Raw genomic sequence first — 18,203 nt, forward strand, 5'->3', positions numbered from 1 at the left:
AAACATCAGGAAACCTGGAAAAGACAAAATTCAAACCAGCTATGATGGAGGATCTCCTCTGGCTGTGCATGGGTTTTCATCATTAAACATTTGCTGCCTAAGGAGAGGGATGCCGCATTCCTCAGAGAGCGCTCTCCTGATGCAGAGCCAAAAGGAGACCCTGCAGGGAATCCGTGCATTCGCCCACACTGGTTTTGCTGCTTGTAGTCTCATTATGTATTCCTTTACAGGTTTCTTTAATACTCCCTGATGTGGCAGGCAGATAGCACGTATCACGTGAAATATCTGCCCTTCAGGCTGGCAGAGCAGGACATGATCTCGCTCGTGCTTTAGCATCACAGCATCTTCAGTAGCCCTGGGATAGGCAGTGCTGCTTCTCCAGTCCCAGAGTTTAGGAATAACGTAATCAGCTTTTGCGTATGTAACAAGAACGGAATCCCCTTTGCTTTTCTGCCATTCTGTGTCTGTCACTGAATACACGGTGGAGGCAGAAGGATGGCAGTGCTGGCATAATCACTTCAAATGGACAGTGGGTACTGGCTGCGCTGACGTTACAGTCCTAGCAGGCAGAGGTGATAGCAGCTGCTCCTGGGCAGGGCATTTGCCACTTCAGATGTGTGTTTTTCTGAGAACGAGTAGGCAATAACAAGTCCCAGTGACTTGAATTTCTGCTGTAGCTGACGTTTCTGCCAGTTCTTGCGCTCTGCAGCTGTGGCAGGTGACGGAAACGCTCCTGATGGCAATAGAAATGTTCCTGAGGAATGGGAGAAAGCAGCCACAGCTCCTGTGTCTCTGCCAAGATGAAAATCTTTCCCATTGAGCTGTTTGCAAGGAGGCACGACTGCAGTCACCCCAAATCATGCCGTTGCTGAGTCAGCACCAAGTCTCCATTCTGGCAGTGTTAGAAAGTAATGATCTGTGGCTTGATGAGTGAAGACACTTGTATCTAGCAACAAATAGGAGGCATCTGGGCAGGGTCTCTGACACAAAAAGACAGTCTTTGCTGGCAAAAGAAAAGTGTTCCCAGGCAGAAAACCTATGCAGGGTATGTACAAATGCTAGATATTGGCACTTTCTGGCAAAGCACAGCATTGTACATTTGCTCAAGGTAGATCATGCTATGAAGATAACTTCGCAAAAAGCCTTTTGATGAATTCCATCCCTTAATGTAAGGGATATGCTTGTACCTTGAAACTGGAGTGTAGTGGAGTTGAACTGGTACAAGGGGACTGGAATTTGTCCCAGTGAAAGGGAACAAGAGGTAGAGCAAAAGATAAAAAGATATGCTCTATTGTGAGTGTCCAGTAACAGCCAGGAGGGTAGGCATAGAAGGTGGTCAATATTCCTCTCAAAAATAATCTTACCTGCAGTAATGTCTGGCACACTTAACAATAGACTCAGATCAACTCTCTTGCTCTTGCCTTTTCTTGAGGCACTGCGTGATGAAAAGTGACCTATATATGTGGTTGATAAATAGCCAGGAACTTGCTGTAGCCACTTTCACCTGATGATCTCCAGCAATTACTGCTGGCATGGTGCACACCCATGGTCAGAGCCCTGAGGTGGTTGGGGGGGCTTTGCTGACTGGCCCCGGAGCCACACAGCCTGTGGCAGCAAACGTCCTTTGTCATAGGGGTGGAACAGCAACTTTCCCTACTGTGGCACCAAGTAAGGTTTTTCTTCTTCCTTTCTCCTCTGTGTCCCACGTCTGCAGGGGTGGCATTTCTAGCTATTAATACTAATTAATAATACTAATAATAGTATTCTGTTCTAATACGTCTTCATACTATTGAAAGGGTTGTAGGTACATGTGAGAAACACTGCCTGATGAAGTTCAAGATCTGAGATGTGCAAACTGAAGAAGAAAAACTGGTCTATTCTTTTTTTTTTTTAAAGCACAGTAAAACAAGGATCTCCATTCCTCTTCCATGTTCAGTGCAGCCAGGAAAAGAAAAAAAACCAGTACATTTTTAAAGTCTGGATGGTGGAGAATATTGCTGTTTCTGGGATTTCAAGGACTCTTTTCATAAGCTGCTCATTCCTCAGTTACCTATTTTAGATGTTACTTTAGATGCATTGATGCCTAAGCTGAAAAAAAAAAACCACACCTTTGATCTGCGCTCACTTTCCCTAGCATTTACAAACTTAAAAGTATTTGTGCTAAACTTTAATTATTCTCATGTCTGGCACTGGATGTTCTGACTACTGCTGCTTTTTTGGGATGTCTCAGAAGATACCAGTGTATGTAGCTGGGTCAAGTAGCTGATGGGTAAAATGAATAATGACTTGCCGTGTATAATAGTCTGTGTTACTGAAATTTAGCGGCTTCTCTGCCTTTTCATATTTTTGTGAAGTGTACAATGTTGTTGGCATTGTGTGTTCTTTTCTCTTGCTAATGTGAGCGTACACCACGGGCAGCAGCACTCCATTTATAAAATATCTCCACTTAATAGACACTTTTGGTGAGTAAATTTCAACAACAAAAAAGGGAATTTCTGCATATAACAGCAAATGCATTGCTATTTGTTATATTCTTCAGAAGGCATTGCCAAAACTTCACTATTGTTATTAGAGCATACTGTGAAATAAAAAGATCAGGGAAAATCTCCGAAGGAACAAAGTGAGACACAGCCATGGACTTACCAAAGAAGTTGGTAACTCTCATGTGCCATGTCTCCAAACAGTCACCTGATAAATTTGCTCTTGCTACTTAAAAATCTAATTGGTTGTAGCATCAGCATCTGTCATCTGCTCAGCCTGAGCCCAAGGGCTAAACAAAGCTCACCTTCTGCTTAAATAACAGAGCTTTTGAGGTTATCGGTGCCCTGTCATCTGCTAGGAAATTACCAGGCTGCTCCCATGCAGTGGATTTGAGACTGATTGATTAGGCTGAAGGGCAATTTACTTTGCTTTAGCCAGGTTGTAGCACCCCTTCTATTCATTGCAAATAATAATATCTCTAGTCAGCAGCCAGGTTGTTTGTTTTACCTTGGGAGTTTGAGGCAGGGCAGGGCTCACTATCCCATTTACCATTCTCTTCTCTCAGTGCATGAAAGAGACACCCAAGAAAGACACCTGATTTTTGGGCAAGAAGGAGCCAGGAAGGAATGTGTCCTCCTCCTTCAAGTTCAGAGTTGCGTTGGCGCTAACCAGAGCTTTTGGTCCACCCTGGGAGTGGTTCTGTGTTTGCTCTCTTATGTGAAATAGAGAAACAAAATGACTGTCAGATGGTGCAAAAAGATCTCCCTAAAAGAAACCTGAATACCTACATGGCTAGAAAGGACTCAGAGTCCTTGGAGAGATCTGATAAGGAGATAACTCTGCTCTCATCAGCAGGTCAGAGAAGCTCCTCTGAGCTGCATAGCAGCACTGGTGGGGTTCACATTTCCTTTTAAGATTTCAAGGCATCCACATGGGAGTCTAGAAATATATATACAGGAGGGCTGGAGAGCTGGGTTCAGTCTAACACAGCCTACAGCAGGAGCTCTTAGATGCTAATCTCTGTTTGTTTATCTCCTCTGTCTGGGGAAATTTGAGGCTCTGAGTGATAGTGAAGAAGAAAGAAGGGTGTCTAATAATCTTTTTTTCTTGCAATTCAGAAGAAATTTGTCTGATACTTTCTTTTTCTTTTTTTTTTTTTTTTTTTGCCTTAGGATTCAATGTTTCCAGTCTAAAGTGCTGCATCAGTTCCCAGCTGGCTGCTGAGAGTCCTTTTTAGGACACCATACCCAACAAGTAAAAGCCAGCAACTGTAGTGAGAATGGAGGAGTCCTGCATGTCCTTGACATGGCAATTTGGTGTATCCCTGGTACCTGCCCATCTCTGCCTCTGGGGACAGCCCTGGTGTTGCTGGCCTCCCTATGCATCCCTATGAATCTTTAATTTGCACTCTCGCATCTCTATGAGCCCTCAGGTCCAACGCAAAGTAAGGTTGGACTCCAAAACATGTACCGCAGGAGGAGAACTCTGGATTCCGTGGCACTGGGGGTTACTCTTGTCTGGAAAGGTTATCCAGGCACCAGAAGCCTTCAATGAATAACCTATATGCTATATAGCAGTGTCATAAGGGTTACGCCATAGGAACAAAAATGTTGCAAGGCTGTCAAAGCCAACATTATGAAAGTGTTTTGAAGGTTATTGATGTTCTTCCTCCGGGAATTGTATTACCAGTCACTGATATCAAAAGTAACAAATTTAAAGAACCTATAAATGACAAAGCCCTCAGAGCAAGAGCAAAGAGTAAAAATAAAAAGGACTTGTTGGCTTACCATGTACCATATATTCTGTGTGGAACATTAAATAGCATTTATCTCCTGTTCCTCCAGGCAGGCATCAAGGTCATGCTGGTATCCTTTCCAAGCACCTGAAGCCCCATGTCTCTGCACTTGCTGTGCTTGTGCAGATATATGGGAAGGGGTGAGGGCTGGTGTGCACTGTGTCCTGGTTAGGGGAAGGAGTGACACGTGCTGTGAGGGGGAGCATATCCCTGTCAGACTTGTCAAAGGCATTCACCTGATCCAAATGCCAGCCAGAAATAACAGGTAGTCACATAATAGCAGAGCACAGCTGTATGGGGAGTCCGTCATGCCTAATGAGAGATGGTGGAGAGTCCTGCATCCTCCCAGCTGCGCGTGGCTGCTGGCCGTGGGAAGCCGCAGCAGAGCCAGGCAGAGCTGGCTGCTTGGCACAGCTCTGGCCCCTGGGATGCTGCAGGAGCTGCTGTCAGCTTCCAACACTGCAGGAAGCTCCTTTTCTGGTTGGCGTGTGTGTGGGTGGGTTGTGCAGGGCTGGGAGTACACAGCATCCTGTGAAACACCAAGCTGCTGGTCTTCCCCATCTTGCATGCATGCAAACCCTTGGACACATCCTTAGTCCTACATCCTCTGCTCCTGTATGCTGACACTCACATGCTGATGCTGCAGGGAGTATACATGGGTTTTGAGGGGCAATCAGCTTCCAAATGATTTTAACACACTTGCATACATACAAAAACAGCTTAGAGCTTGATGAAGCTTTAGGAGCAGCACTGAGGGACAGCATGTCTCTAGAGGGAAAGCTTATCGTGAGCTCTGGGTACGTTCTCCTGGGGTTTTCTCATTTGGTATTTGGAAATGTCAGCTTCCTGTTATTTGGTCTGCCTACAAAAATACCAATTAAAAAGAAAAAAAAGTGAGGTATTTTCAGGTACGCATTGGACTGTGTTAATTCACAGAAATGCATTAATATTTAAAAATTAATAGTGTTATTGAGGCAAACTAGGCCATCAGCACATGAGAGAAAAAACTTGCACCATCTGCATTCAAACCAGAATTTGAAGCAGTGCATTCTGTTGATTATAAACTTTGAAAGCACTTGGTGAATGTCAGCGGAGCTTTGAAATTAAAATAACTTCTTACTTCAGACCAGCTATTGTTGCATCTCTGGCTTGGGTGAGCCGGGAAAGGATAGAAGCCACTTGGGGCACACTTTATAATGCTGGCATTTCTGGAAGGTGATGAGGATGGAAGTGTTTTGAGCTTAGCTCTGTCTGAGCCCATTTGAAATGCAATGACAGAATTCCCCTGTAAAGGTTGCGATAAAAACAGAAAGAGGGAGAGGAGATTCTGTACTTCAGAATGAAGAAAATAAAAAGTCCTCACAAATGTCAGCTGAGGGATCTCTGGCTCACACTTGTTGGGGAAAAATAGCCTGAATGCAGTAGCAAATCTTTTACAGAGTAACAGTCTGCAAAGAGGCTGGCACTGTTACATCATATTCAATACCTCGATGTTTACATTTGTATGTGCTAATTTGACATGGCTTTGTTTGTGTTTGCGTGGATGGTGTAACATGGTTTTGAACTATTAAAGCAACTGCAGGGCAGAACTCTGCTCTGCATCTGCAGCTTTGGTGGCCGTGAGATTCCTTACCGACACTTTGTGTGCTATCAAGCATTTGCTTTGTTTTACCCTAGAAAGAGCTGTGTTCTGCTATTAAATCAAGTAATTTCAGTATATAACTTTGGCTGTATTGGTTAGCAAATTCTTTGAGATGTTCTGAAAATGAAAAGCACAATTCACATGTAGGACACTCTGAAATAGAAGATGGCTTTGTCTCTTCTGCACCACTTTCCATGCAGAAGAAATTACACTAGTCTGGAAGTGGTTGCAACATGCAGGTTTCATATAAGAAAAGATAGAGGCATTGTTTAAGTGTCAGTCTTCAAAGGTGGAGAGTTGGAGTAACAGTATATGCACAGTATAGCAAGAAATGTATATGTCTGTAGTAAGCCTCATTTGTCAGGAAGAGTACCTCATAGGAATTCAAACCCAAAGAAGCCTTTGCTTTGCCCTCAGAGTTATTGTTTGAAGAACCTCAAGGCTTTTGCAGAATGAGTTGTAAAACCTTGGACAACTGGAGAGAGCAAGTGACAGAAAGGAGGAGATGCTTCGATGGTTTCCATGGCAAATTTGTCTCCCTTAAAAGGCAATCGATACTAGATGCAGCAGCTGGGTTAAATGGATCCATTGCTGTTATGACATGGTTTTCATGAGCATGGTGTGTGTTAAGAAGGAACATCTCTAAGCAAGCTGAAGTAGGGCAGGTTGCTATCTGTAAGTTTTCTCTGCATGCTTTTATCACGGTTACGTTTCTATACATGAGCAATGGTATAGCTTTAGAAGGTTATTAAACTCACTCAAACAGCTGCCCAGGCACCTCCTGTGACTGGCTGTTCAACGGCTATTGAAGTCTCAGGCTGGTCTTTCAAGAATCCAGATGTACAGTCATAAAGGATTGAGTGGAAAACACTAAAAAACATGGTTTTGAAAGAGGCAAGAGCAGCTTTTGCTCCTTCTGCTCCTCTGCCTTGCTCTGCAGTTTGAAGTCTGGAGCCTGTTGCCCTTTGCAGACCCCTCTGCGGGTTGGAGCTGAGCTGTGCTGTGGTGGCAGGTGCTGCAGCAGAGGGATGTGCTGCTGTTCAGTGCCCCCCTGTGCAGGGTATTGCCAAAGCTGTGAGCATTTGGATGCCGAAGACTGGGATCTCCTTGGCCCTTCCCAGGCAAATGCTCTTGTGGTCTCTGCTGGGTTCGTTGCTCCGGAGTAATAAGCAGGGCAGGAGATTGCCCTGCTGCGTTTCTGTCCCCGGGTGCCAGGACACGGGACTTTTGCATCAGCACCACCGGCTCCACTGGGTGTTTCTAGATTAAAAAAAAGCAGTCCCAGCTCATGGCAGAATTATCTCATCCCTGTCAGCTGCCCAAGCTGGGAGTGGTGACACAGATGAAAAGAAATTTCCATTGTCCAGAAGAATAATACCTGCGTGAGAAAGAGAAGTGCCTCTTGTTTTACTTTGCTGCAGGCTTCTGGTTGTGTGGTATCGTCCTTCTGTTATACCTTTTACTAGCACAAGAGGTATTGCTATGAAAGATAATAAGCAATTTGGAAATCAATTTCTTTTTGGAACTTTGGAGGCCAGCGATTACAGCACTGTATTTTTCTGTATCTTTCAAAGTGCATATTAAATAAACGCGATCCCCAAGAGTATTCAGAGGCAGGTCTTTGTATATAAAATACCTTCCAATGTATCACGTTTGATGATGTATTAGTAAGTATTTGGTATTTGTTCTATATTAAGACTCTTGCTTTGTTGCTTGCACTATTTGAATACTGCCTGATGATGACCAGCTGATCCATGTGCTGTTTGTAACCCCACAGGGTTACTGCCAGGTGAATGTACAAAGAAAAGCTTATCCAGGGAAAAGTCAGGAGATCTCTGGATAGGACTGCTTGTTTCTGGGGTTGTCTTGGGGCAATTCAAATCAAACCACCCATATTACTAAATCCTGAACACCATCCTGGACCTTTCTTTTAAGGGGGAGAAAGAGACTTCAGGACCGTTTCCGCTCCCTTACTGCCTTCTCCCAAGATAGTCCAGTGGGATCCTCTGCATTCGGCTCTGCTGGAGATCTGCCACGGGCAGTGCTTCTGCAAGGCTCAAGGAGAAAGTGCTTAGGATGGGGCTCTCGCTCCTGTTTGTATTCAGGTGTCACCACCAGCATGTGGAGGACAAATTGGCGTTTCAGCCAAGGCTGCTCTTTGCAGGCTGGCTGTTAGGGACCTCAGAGCGATGCTCCTGAGGAACAATGGGGATTTGCCCATGTCACTGGTGTCGTAGGGATGGGACAGGCACAGTTTGTTATTGGGAGAAAGGTACAGGTTATCAAGGGGTGTCAGGAGCGGCCAGAGGAAGAATAAAGATAAAGAAGGATTAAAAAAGAAAATAACAAAAGGAAAACCTGTATTTTTCTAATCCAAACCCTGCCCTGTGGTAGCTCTGTACTCCCTAGTCATTCTTTTGCGACATGACGGGGGCTTGGAACTAGATGACCTTTAAGGTCCCTTCCAACCCAAACCATTCTATGATTCTATGAAATGTAGAACAGAGTACAGTTACTTTCCTGATTACACTTTATCTTCCCTTACCAAGGTATTGAAGAAGAACTGGGGAGCACATTATAAAGCATACAGCCCTGTTAAATCTTGATTCCCTTTAAAACAATTGCAGGAAATCTCGATTCTTATAATTACATTGAAGGTCAAAATAATTTTTTAGCTTTGCAAGCCCTTCACGATTTGTCCTTCCCTTGTTTGCGGTACATGGAGCTGTATCAGCCCGCTGCCAGTCTCTCATCTCAAAAATCAGTGGATTTAAACAAACAAAAAATCTCAAAATGCTTTGGGCTGAAAAAACTGGGAAAATTACTCTGTTTTGGCATTGTGGGCTGACCGACCTTTGGAGGCACCTGTGGTAGCTATAGGGTGTAAATCCAACGACTGCAGACATGGACAGGATGTGGAGATGGAGGGGACGGCCACTGCCCCAGAGGGAACCCACCGCTCCTGTGCCCAGGCAAGGATGATGACATTTAGCAACTGCTCCTGAGCCGGTGCATATCAGGATGCTGATTTAACCAGGTTTAAAACCATATAGGCACCAGTGTCTTTCTCTGCCTGGCTGACCCCAGGTGTCCTCTCCTCCTGAGGAAGCTTTTGAAGGGGAATAAGTTCCACCAGCTCTTTCATGCAGCTGGAAGCATAGGATATAAGATTAATTCAGAGAGCTGTACAGGCTAAAATGGATTTCCCAGCAAAAGGGGTCCTGCTCTGCAGTACAAGTTCTGCTTTTGCGTCCGACTCTGGGATCCCCCTCTATTCCAGGTGCTCCAGTGCTGCAACTCTCGGGTGTCAGGGCTGTGCTACATGTTTGTTAATTGTCTCGTTCTCCCTAATTAAACATGCCCACCTCAGCACTGGGTTGTGTGTTTAAGTCAGTGTTAGATTTTTTTGGTTTTCACTGTTACTGTGAAAGATTAATATATTCTAATGCATCAGCCGCCAGGTTGACTTCTGAGGCATGACCTCAATTACAAATTAGTTCAAGGATAAAGAAATTACTGGGATTTAAACCAGTAATCTTGTCCAAAGCTAGCATTTAGTCTCTGGAAAGGAAAAAATCCCACTACTTCTGTGTCCATGTTGTGTATTTGTGCCTTGTATCTCAGGTATCCCAGGCTCCACTCTCAAACCATTAAAAATCCAGAGGAAACCCACCAGATAGACACTGCTATAAATAGCAGAAGAATCTGTTATCCACACCTCCGTATGTCTGGGAATGGTTTCATTCCTTGGTTGTTTTTAGATAATATATAGATGATACACGGACACTCCCAGTACCTGTCTCCAAGTTACCTGTGGGTACTGAAGCATCACGTAATGGCAACCTCTCAAAACCACAGAAACCTTTTTGTATTACCTTTTTCTGGGTGATAATCTGTTAGGTGTTAATCCAGTCACCCCACAGCGATGGATGTGAATTATGTTCCCAGAAAGCTGAGATTCCTTTTTCAACCTTTTGGATGGTTTGAGGAATACAAAGTAAATCTCATGAATGAATAGCTGTCAGAGAAGAAAAAAACCTTAAAATTTCAGGGGTGAAAGGGGAGGGAGGGAGGCAGGCACAGGAGCCGCCTCTGCTGCATCCCCCTGCCACGCTCCTCTGCTCCTTCTGCCCTTTTGCTTTGTGGTTTAGCCAATAGGGCCGGAAAAGGCTGGTTTCACCTTCCACATTTTTAATAATGCATAGTACCTTGCAAGTTCGACATAAGAGAAATAACACAGGTATCCAGCGAAAGCCAGGGCGACTGGCCGTACAGCGGAGCAGAGCTAATGGCTACTGCGCCCAGGGCTGTATTTGGGGGTAATTTCCTTGCAGGGTGGCTGGGATTAAATTCACCAATGCTCATCGTCCCTGAGGATGATTTATTTCCTTTCATCCTTCCAGCAGGGAGTACAAATGCAAAACTTTCAGCTCAGAGGTATTTTTCCAAATAAAATATCTTCAGCTGTGGCCATCGGTGATTTGGAAGCCCCTGCCAGTGAGATTTAGCCTTGAGCTGATTGCCATTGCTGAGCAGCTGAAGAGCAGCTGAAAGCTGGCCAGAAATGGCTTTTGATTTTTGCTTTTTTTTAAAAAAAAAAACAACAAAACAAAAAAAAGCTTGCTTTCAGATGGGGACAGCAAGAAGGGAGAGGTTTTTTGTGATTATCCTTCTCTGCCTGAGAAGGGAGACTTCCCCTTGCGTGGGGGACTGACTTTGTAGTAATGAACAAGCAGAAAGCGGTTCCTGAAATGAGAGAAAGGTTTCCCTCGCAGCCCTGCCGGCTTGGAGTGCTGGTGGTACCTGCCATTCCTTCGTCCGAGCATTAATCAGCCCTTCACAGGCTGCCCTCCCTGCCTGCCAGAACTGGGGAGCTGGAGCAGCCCAGCTTGTTTCAGCTTTGTGTTTCTGCTAATATGAAAAATATAAACATGGAGTGGGCTGGTGGAACAAACAATAGCTGATTTACTTGGTTAATTTAAATAGCGTGTAGTGGGTAGCACAGGGAGGCTGCATCACTGTTCCAGCAATCATGCTGGGAGGGAGGTCTGCAGCGCCATTACGTGCTATTATTACTTTCTGGATAATGTATACGTTTTCACTATCACATAGTTTTTCTCCTTCATTTTTCATGGGAACTGGCACTAGATTAATGGTTAAGCCATGGAAGAAACGTAACGCCATGCCAGTCTGATTTATTGACCACTTAGTGCTGATGAAGCTGCAAACAAGAGTCAGACAGATGTTGCAGCTGCATTTTTCTTTATCAAAACTAACAGCTTTTTGTGGTTTTTTTTAACCACTTCTTGCGCCGTCTCCTGCTTACAGCACCAGGGATACTGGAACAAACTCCACCACCACCCGAAGGAGACTCTGCTGAGGAGGCGGACTAGATGCCTCTGGTGCACTGTGCCAAGGAGACTTGCCCAGGTCAGGGACAGATGGCAGCAACTTTGACTCAGATGCACGGGAAGCAGGGAAGCAGAGCAGCTCTGCAGAGGCTCTGGGCATTGAAATTACGAGCGGCTTTCCGACGGGCGTGTTTCCAGAGCCATCTGCAGACCAGTCCAGGGCTCCCTGTAGGACCTCCCTGCCGCCCAAGGGAAGGGCTTCTGCCGTGGCATGTCCAGTGTCCTGGCCTATTTCCCACATGGAAGTTACATTTGTAATTTTTCTTTCAGTCTTTCACATCTCTCTTTTTCTACTGGTAGGTCTCCACAAATAAATAGTGATTCTCTGCTGATTTAGAGTTCTCCAAAACATACATATTCTCTTAATTTGTGTCAAAACATTTGAGTTTACTAGGTAGATTGGCATTCATGAGACTTGCCAATCTGAGGTTAACTTTTAGATGTAGACATAAGGAACAAACCTGTTGGTTTTGTGTTTATTTTATATGCTTTTATATATAAAAAGTATAAATTCCAGTGCCAACCCACTGCTGAGGTCCACTTGCTTCTGCTGCAATGAAGCCAGGAAGCCTCGTCGTCCTGACTTGCCTATCAGGCACTATCAGGCTGTGAAAAATACAGTTTATCCGAAACAAAGGAAGAAGCGTCTACAGAACTGCCAAGTCGCCCAACGCCGTGGCAGCAGTGTGTCCTTGCTCTCTTCTTTGAAACTTCTCTGAGAGCAAGAGGTGTCTTTATACAAAATCTCTGAAGCATATTACTTTTTATTACTTCATCATGTAAATCACTAATTATGTTAAATTAGCTGATGGAGACTATTTGGGTATATAGGTAATCATTTTTATTATCTGAATCTTTTCTGAATTATGCATGAGGACCGTAATGTTTCAGACCTCCCCTTCATCGCCTCCCCGGTCCTGAGCAGCGCCATCCGCTCATGTTGGAAGCGGCTCAGCCACCCAGTTAATTCCCTGGGAGCCCCAGCTGTCACCTCCGTCACCCTTAAAGGGTAAACAGGAAGGCTGAAAGGAAAACATGGCTCCGTTTTGCGTGGTGACCTTAGGATTTGCACTGCGGTGTGGAAAGAGAGGATACGGTGTTTTAATGTGTGCTTTTCTGGCTGTCTCTCACCTGGGGCAGAAGATGTGCCCTGTGAAACGGAAGGTTTTGAACGCATAAAAATTGAACATAAAAGGTCCAATTGTTTGTCTCCAGGAGAATCTCGGGAATAGAAGAGCCAGTGGTTTTCTTCGCTTTAGCACTTTCCAAAACTGCTCCGAAATAAGTTGTTCGCAGTTCTTTACTAGGTTTCCTTGCCTCTTCCCTGTGCAATACAACTCTTTTTAACACAGGCTGCAAGAATTTGATACTGCAATCTAGCAGAATCTTCACTGAAAATCCCCCACTTGCAGTTTTCCTCAATAGAGGGGGAAAAAATGCAAGTTCCTGCTTGCATGTCTTTCTAACTTAAAAGAGAGCTTCCTCTCTAGACAGAGGGATGCATCTGGATACCAGTGTGCAAGGGGATGCAGACGGAGGGAGGGCATGCTCTGTGGGGCTGCTATGCTTGTCCTGCTGCTGTACACAGTCACCATGTGAAGGGGTGGCCTTGCAGCTGCCAGCACTGTTTTGGCAAGCCTTGAGGAGCTGGGAGATGCAACCAGCTGCCCCCTCATCTCAGGGATGTGCAGGATGCTCCCCGCATGCAGGGCGCACAAGGGGGTGCATAGTCACCCCTGCACCCGGCAGCAGTGAATGCTACCCTGCTCCTGCCCCTGCTTCTGCCCAGGGCTGGCTCCAGGAGCAGCTGCCCAGCATGCCGTGCCTGGCCTCAGTGCTGTGTTTTGCTTGTCAAAAGTTACCTTCCACCGGTCTTTCCTTGGTGTGGGCATCCACGTACTGCTCCAGCCCTCTGCGGGTTTCATAAGCAAGTGCTCCCATTAGCACAACCTTTGAAAATGAATGATGGCTTATGTTCCCTCTCCCACTCAGAACAGGGCTCTAACAGCATTAATGAAACATTAGAGTTTTAATTACACCATTATCCTATTTATTTTTATAAATAATTCCAAAGCAGTCATTAAAGTTTGTGAACTTAGGAGTAAATGACTTCAGGGAAAGAAATCAGCTTCTCAATCTTGTTATTATCTATTGTACAATCTCCCTGGGATGCCATTGGGAAACTAGCAGAGTTGTTTCTGTTGCTGCTGTTAAGATGATTCATTTACTCGCAGGATGGTAACACACCGCTCAGCTCCCTACTTGAAATGCCTGTGTCAGTGGGACGGTGCTGCAGTGCGTCAAAGCAGTGTTGCATCCCCTCTCTCAGCCCCCGTAAGAAGGTGCACAGGGAGAGAGGGGAGCTTTAAACAGCCCTGTGGGAGCAAGCACCTTGCAATTGTTCTGCAGCAGTTCTGCAAAGGGCACGGTCTCTTCCAGTCCTGACCTTCTGCAGCTCACTGTTTTCATCGCGAAGCTGCAAGATCTTCAAAAGACAAGAAATTTCGGGCTTGTCTGAAAAGAGCCTGTCCTTGAGGCACTCTGTAATACTGTTTGTGAGCCTCCTTGGGTCTTCCCTCCCTCTTTCTGCCACTGTACGGAAAGCATGGCTGTTACTGATGTTCTCAGGTGTATTTCCGTATATTCGAAATAGTCCAATGTGGACCAGAACTGATGAAAGCATTGGATCAAACAGACCACAGGTCCCTTAAACCAAAGCAAATTACCTGGTGTTTGTTGTGACTGATGGTTGCAGGACTCTTGCAAGTATTCGGTGTTGTATGGGTTGGAAAAAAGGTTCACCCTGAGCACGCAAGGGGAGCAGGAGAGTTGCAAGCAAAGGGCACTCGGGGTGGGGGGAAGCTGCATGCAAACTGTTGTGCCTCGTCTGTTGGCACCCCTTTTAAAGAACAGCTCTGATCTCAGGGAAATCTGGTACATGCTGGGATCTAATTATGATGCTTTCTGTCATAGTTTTAATTAGGAAGGCAAATGCAGAGAGCCCTGAGTGGAGGGAAGAGGTGCAACAACATAACTTTTGCTCTGCTCTCCCCGCAGAACCCAGACATCGTGTTGGTGCACTACCTGAACGTCCCTGCCATCGAGGACTGCGGGAAACCATGCGGCCCCATCTTGTGCTCAATAAACACAGACAAAAAGGAATGGGCAAAGTGGACAAAAGAGGAACTCATCGGACAGCTCAAACCGATGTGTGAGTACCTGGAGGCTTTTTTGCTCTTTCACTTTACAAAGGGTTAATTCAGAGTATGATGTCTCTCGCTGCCACCAACCTTCCCTGCGAAGGAGTCATTTGTCACCATCAAACTCAACTTACATCTGCATGCACTTTCTTTCTTCCCAATATTCAATGCTTTCGGGATGCATAGTATGAGAGCTGCCCCGACTGTGCCCAAAAAGGTCATATCCCAAAGAAGGTCCCCTCCACGCACTGGGAAAAAATTGTACGTATGGTCTTGCGTTTTCAAGCACCGTTTGTAGGCACCTACTCGGTTGCAAAGAGCCTTTGCAGTATTGACAGGTAGGTTTCCCCCAAGGGCACTCCATGTTTGTGTGGTTGAGTGTCAGATCGGAATGGGTGGCTGTTGTTTACAGATGGACTCCGTGGAGCTGAGTGTTTCGGGGTGGGTATTGTTTACTACTGTTCTCAACTTTGCAGTCTAAAGAGGAGGCTGCTTAGATGCGCAGAGTGATCAGGGAAGTTTGCTTTGCAAACAGGCAGCTCTATGGAGTTCTCTGCATCCGCCCTGGACTATATTTTCTTGCAGTTATATCCTATGTCTTCCTGTGGAGAACGTGTCCCAGTGTGCACACAAACATCTTTTTGCAATGAAAGAAAGTTCAGGCGTAACATGGGTCTGTAAGCAAGAGAAAATTAACTGCAGGAGCCACAATACCAAATCTAGGTGCTTGCATCCGAGTCAACAAATACCAGGTCTGCTTTTCTCCTTCACCCCTGCCTCCAGTCAGATGCTGATGTCATGCCCGGCTTTCCATAATTAGAGGTCATAGCCATGAAGTACATTCTGATATGTCTCAACCATCAGTGAAAGATCAGTCTCGCACTGACCACAGCATTAGTGATCTAAGTTTGCACTGCTCCTTTGTTGCATCTTGAGCTCTGCAGGCCCATGTATTCCTTTTCCACACAAAGTTGGAGGGCAGAAGACAAGCAGAGGAGCAGAGAGAAAATGACACATTTGCTAAACAGAATATTGCCCCTGGGACTGATAACCTTAGACAGAAATCCAAGATGTTGAAGGTGTAGCTGAGACTGGACAAGTACCTTAACATTAAACAGGAGGGGAAGTGGTAGCCTGTTAAAAAATCTGCAGTGCATCAAGAAAATTATGTGAAAACTACAATGAACTCGCCGTAAATTTAATAACACTTGGCTCTTTTATGTTTCAGGAGGGAAGAGTGAAATTCTGCACAATTATTCAGAGTATATATGCATGTACACATCTCTTTATGGATACATATCCTGGGAAACGCATCCTTAGAAATGTAGCTAAAATAAAAGCTTTAGATTCTGATCAGACTTCTGATCAGACCTAGAAAACAAAGAGAGCACAGATAACCGTGTTTGGGGAACACAGAGGGGCACTGCTCGCCAAGAAGCCATCAGATTTGGTTCCAGTATTGGGTGTGCCATGAAATTCTGGAGCCAAGCACATTAGTTTCATCACATTTTTGCATTAATCACATTCTTTCACAGACTTCACAGTTTGATTGCCTGATGTTTCCAAATTTCTCTGCCCTAAAGCAGATATGTCAATGACTTAATCAAAGCGTTGTGCGTGGTGCCGCTGGTGAAGTGACAGTCTCACCCTTTTACCTGTTCCCTGTTGCAGTTCATCTAGTTTTATTCCTCTGGACTTGGAAGCTGTGTAAGTTTTTTGTTGAATCTTTTGTTTTCTTGGTTGCCATTTTTCATAAGAATTCACGTTTAAGGCAAGTTAGTGATGATACAGCTAGGGTGTGCATGGAGGTCCAAGGCCAAATGCTGTATCTGCAGGAAGGTTTTTGTATCCTGTTTCAGACACTGATGTCATTCAGAATTAGGAGAAGCTAATACTAGTTCTGCCTTTGGGGAAAATGCCTCCACCTGGTCAGAGGCTAGTGACAGTGTCCAGTTCTTGACTCACTGAGAACAAGTGCTGTTTGTTCAAGTCCTACTCAGCCTGGACTGGAGTCAGGTATTAAAGCTTTTGACCTCTTTCAGGTATTAAAGCTTTTATATCAGAATCTAGGACAGCAGAGAGTCAGTGGGGTGGCAGCCAAAGGCTGGGAGCATGTTGTCTTGGCCGTGTGTGCATGGAGAACTAAAAATGATGTGGCAGATGGCTGGCAGGGAGAGAGGCATCAGTCTGAGAGTCTGAGCCAGACAAATAAATCAAACTGGTTTTCCCAAAATGCAGAGAGACCCTGACTGGGATGAGCAGGGAGTTTGCTCACATTTCTTGCATGCATAATTCATTCAGCTCTCTCTTCCTTCCCCACGGCATCATCCCAAAGTCAGTCCAGGCTTCAGCAAGTGTTAGCAGGCATCCGGGACAGGCACAGGCTCCTGGTACCAGACTGCATCACCTCTGTGAGCAGAGCAGTGCGCTGAGGTCTGGGCTGCTGAGAGGTGGCTCCTCCCATCCTGGTCTTGAAGAAGACCTCTGCGAACCCAGAGCTTCTTGACTGGCTTCAGAGGTGTTTTTTCCTAATGCTGTGACTGTGCTTGCACTGGTGGTTATGGATGAAAAAATACCTTTTCAGGGTGGCCATACAGCTCTGAGAGCTTCACGGAAACACCATTAACTTCTTCTAACATAGCTGGTCTGTGAATGAATTAAGAGACTGAAATTAACCCATCTGAACATCTGTGAAAGGTAAATACTCACTGCAGATGCTCTAAGAATTTGGCGTTTTTTCAACATCTTCAACTGAGTTGAGACCATAAATAATTAATCAGCCTGACTTCAGTTTTCATGGCTTTGGATTTAGTTCTGAGATATAGAGAGAGATATATATATATATATATAATATAACTATATATTAGTTCCGATATATTTGTCACCTGCCTTCACGCTGGGACATCCATGACCTCCTGATTGTCCTGTCAGGACTATCACTGTTGGCTTGTCAGACCTCAGTTTGGCAGTCCTTGAGACTGAAGCAGACAAGCCTGGAAGGGCTGGATACACTATTCATGACCTCCAGCAGGATGATTCCTCTCTCCTTCCAGGCTAGGAGATGGGGCACTTTATCTTAGAGGTGTAAGCATGGTCAGCAAGTGCAGGGAGGGCTGTAAAGCCGCCACTGAAACATCCTGCTGCTGATGGCAGACCTGTGATAATCTGACTGTCGGCAGCATCCTAACTGGTTGTCTGAATCAAAAGGGTCATCATGTGTGTTGCTTCTGTATGAATGCAACCTTTTGGGACATTTGTGCAAAATGAATAGTGATAATACATGAAAATTCTGCAGGAACCTTGTCTGAGATGCCTATAAGTCATTTCAGGATGCCTGGTATGAAGAATGAGCCTCAATTTGGCATTGCTTTCCATTTTTTCCCCCTCTTGTGCCCCATTATAGTCTTGCTTTGAGATTTCTCTGAACAGCTTAGCAGATGTCCTTAGAGGCATCTGGTGGTAAAAGCAAAATGCAGTGGCAGAATCCAGCACAGCAGAATTCTGTCTATAAACTCCATATGATCAGCAAATTGTGGGCTAGCTCATGTTGGGGGTTTCTCCAAATCATCCCCTTTTGGCTTTGTCATGCCTCAGCTGGCAAAGTGTGAGTTACAAGCTCACAGCTGGTGCTGTGTTGCAATCCTTGTTTCAGGTCCACTATAATTAAGAGCTAT

The 18,203-nt window shown here is 45.1% G+C and overlaps 1 protein-coding gene across 6 annotated transcripts in view; it reads left to right on the top strand.

Moving 5' to 3' along the window:
- The window catches only part of CAMTA1 (calmodulin binding transcription activator 1), a 330,817-nt gene that overhangs the window by 250,741 nt on the left and 61,873 nt on the right, over positions 1-18,203 (top strand). For all 6 annotated transcript variants that reach the window (XM_076356070.1, XM_076356072.1, XM_076356073.1 and 3 more), the window contains one exon: positions 14,387-14,540. In XM_076356070.1, coding sequence (XP_076212185.1) covers positions 14,387-14,540 — 154 coding nt within the window. The remainder of the gene's footprint in view (positions 1-14,386; positions 14,541-18,203) is intronic.

The sequence above is a fragment of the Aptenodytes patagonicus genome, chromosome 19, assembly GCF_965638725.1.
Source record: "Aptenodytes patagonicus chromosome 19, bAptPat1.pri.cur, whole genome shotgun sequence".
NCBI classification, from domain to species: domain Eukaryota; kingdom Metazoa; phylum Chordata; class Aves; order Sphenisciformes; family Spheniscidae; genus Aptenodytes; species Aptenodytes patagonicus.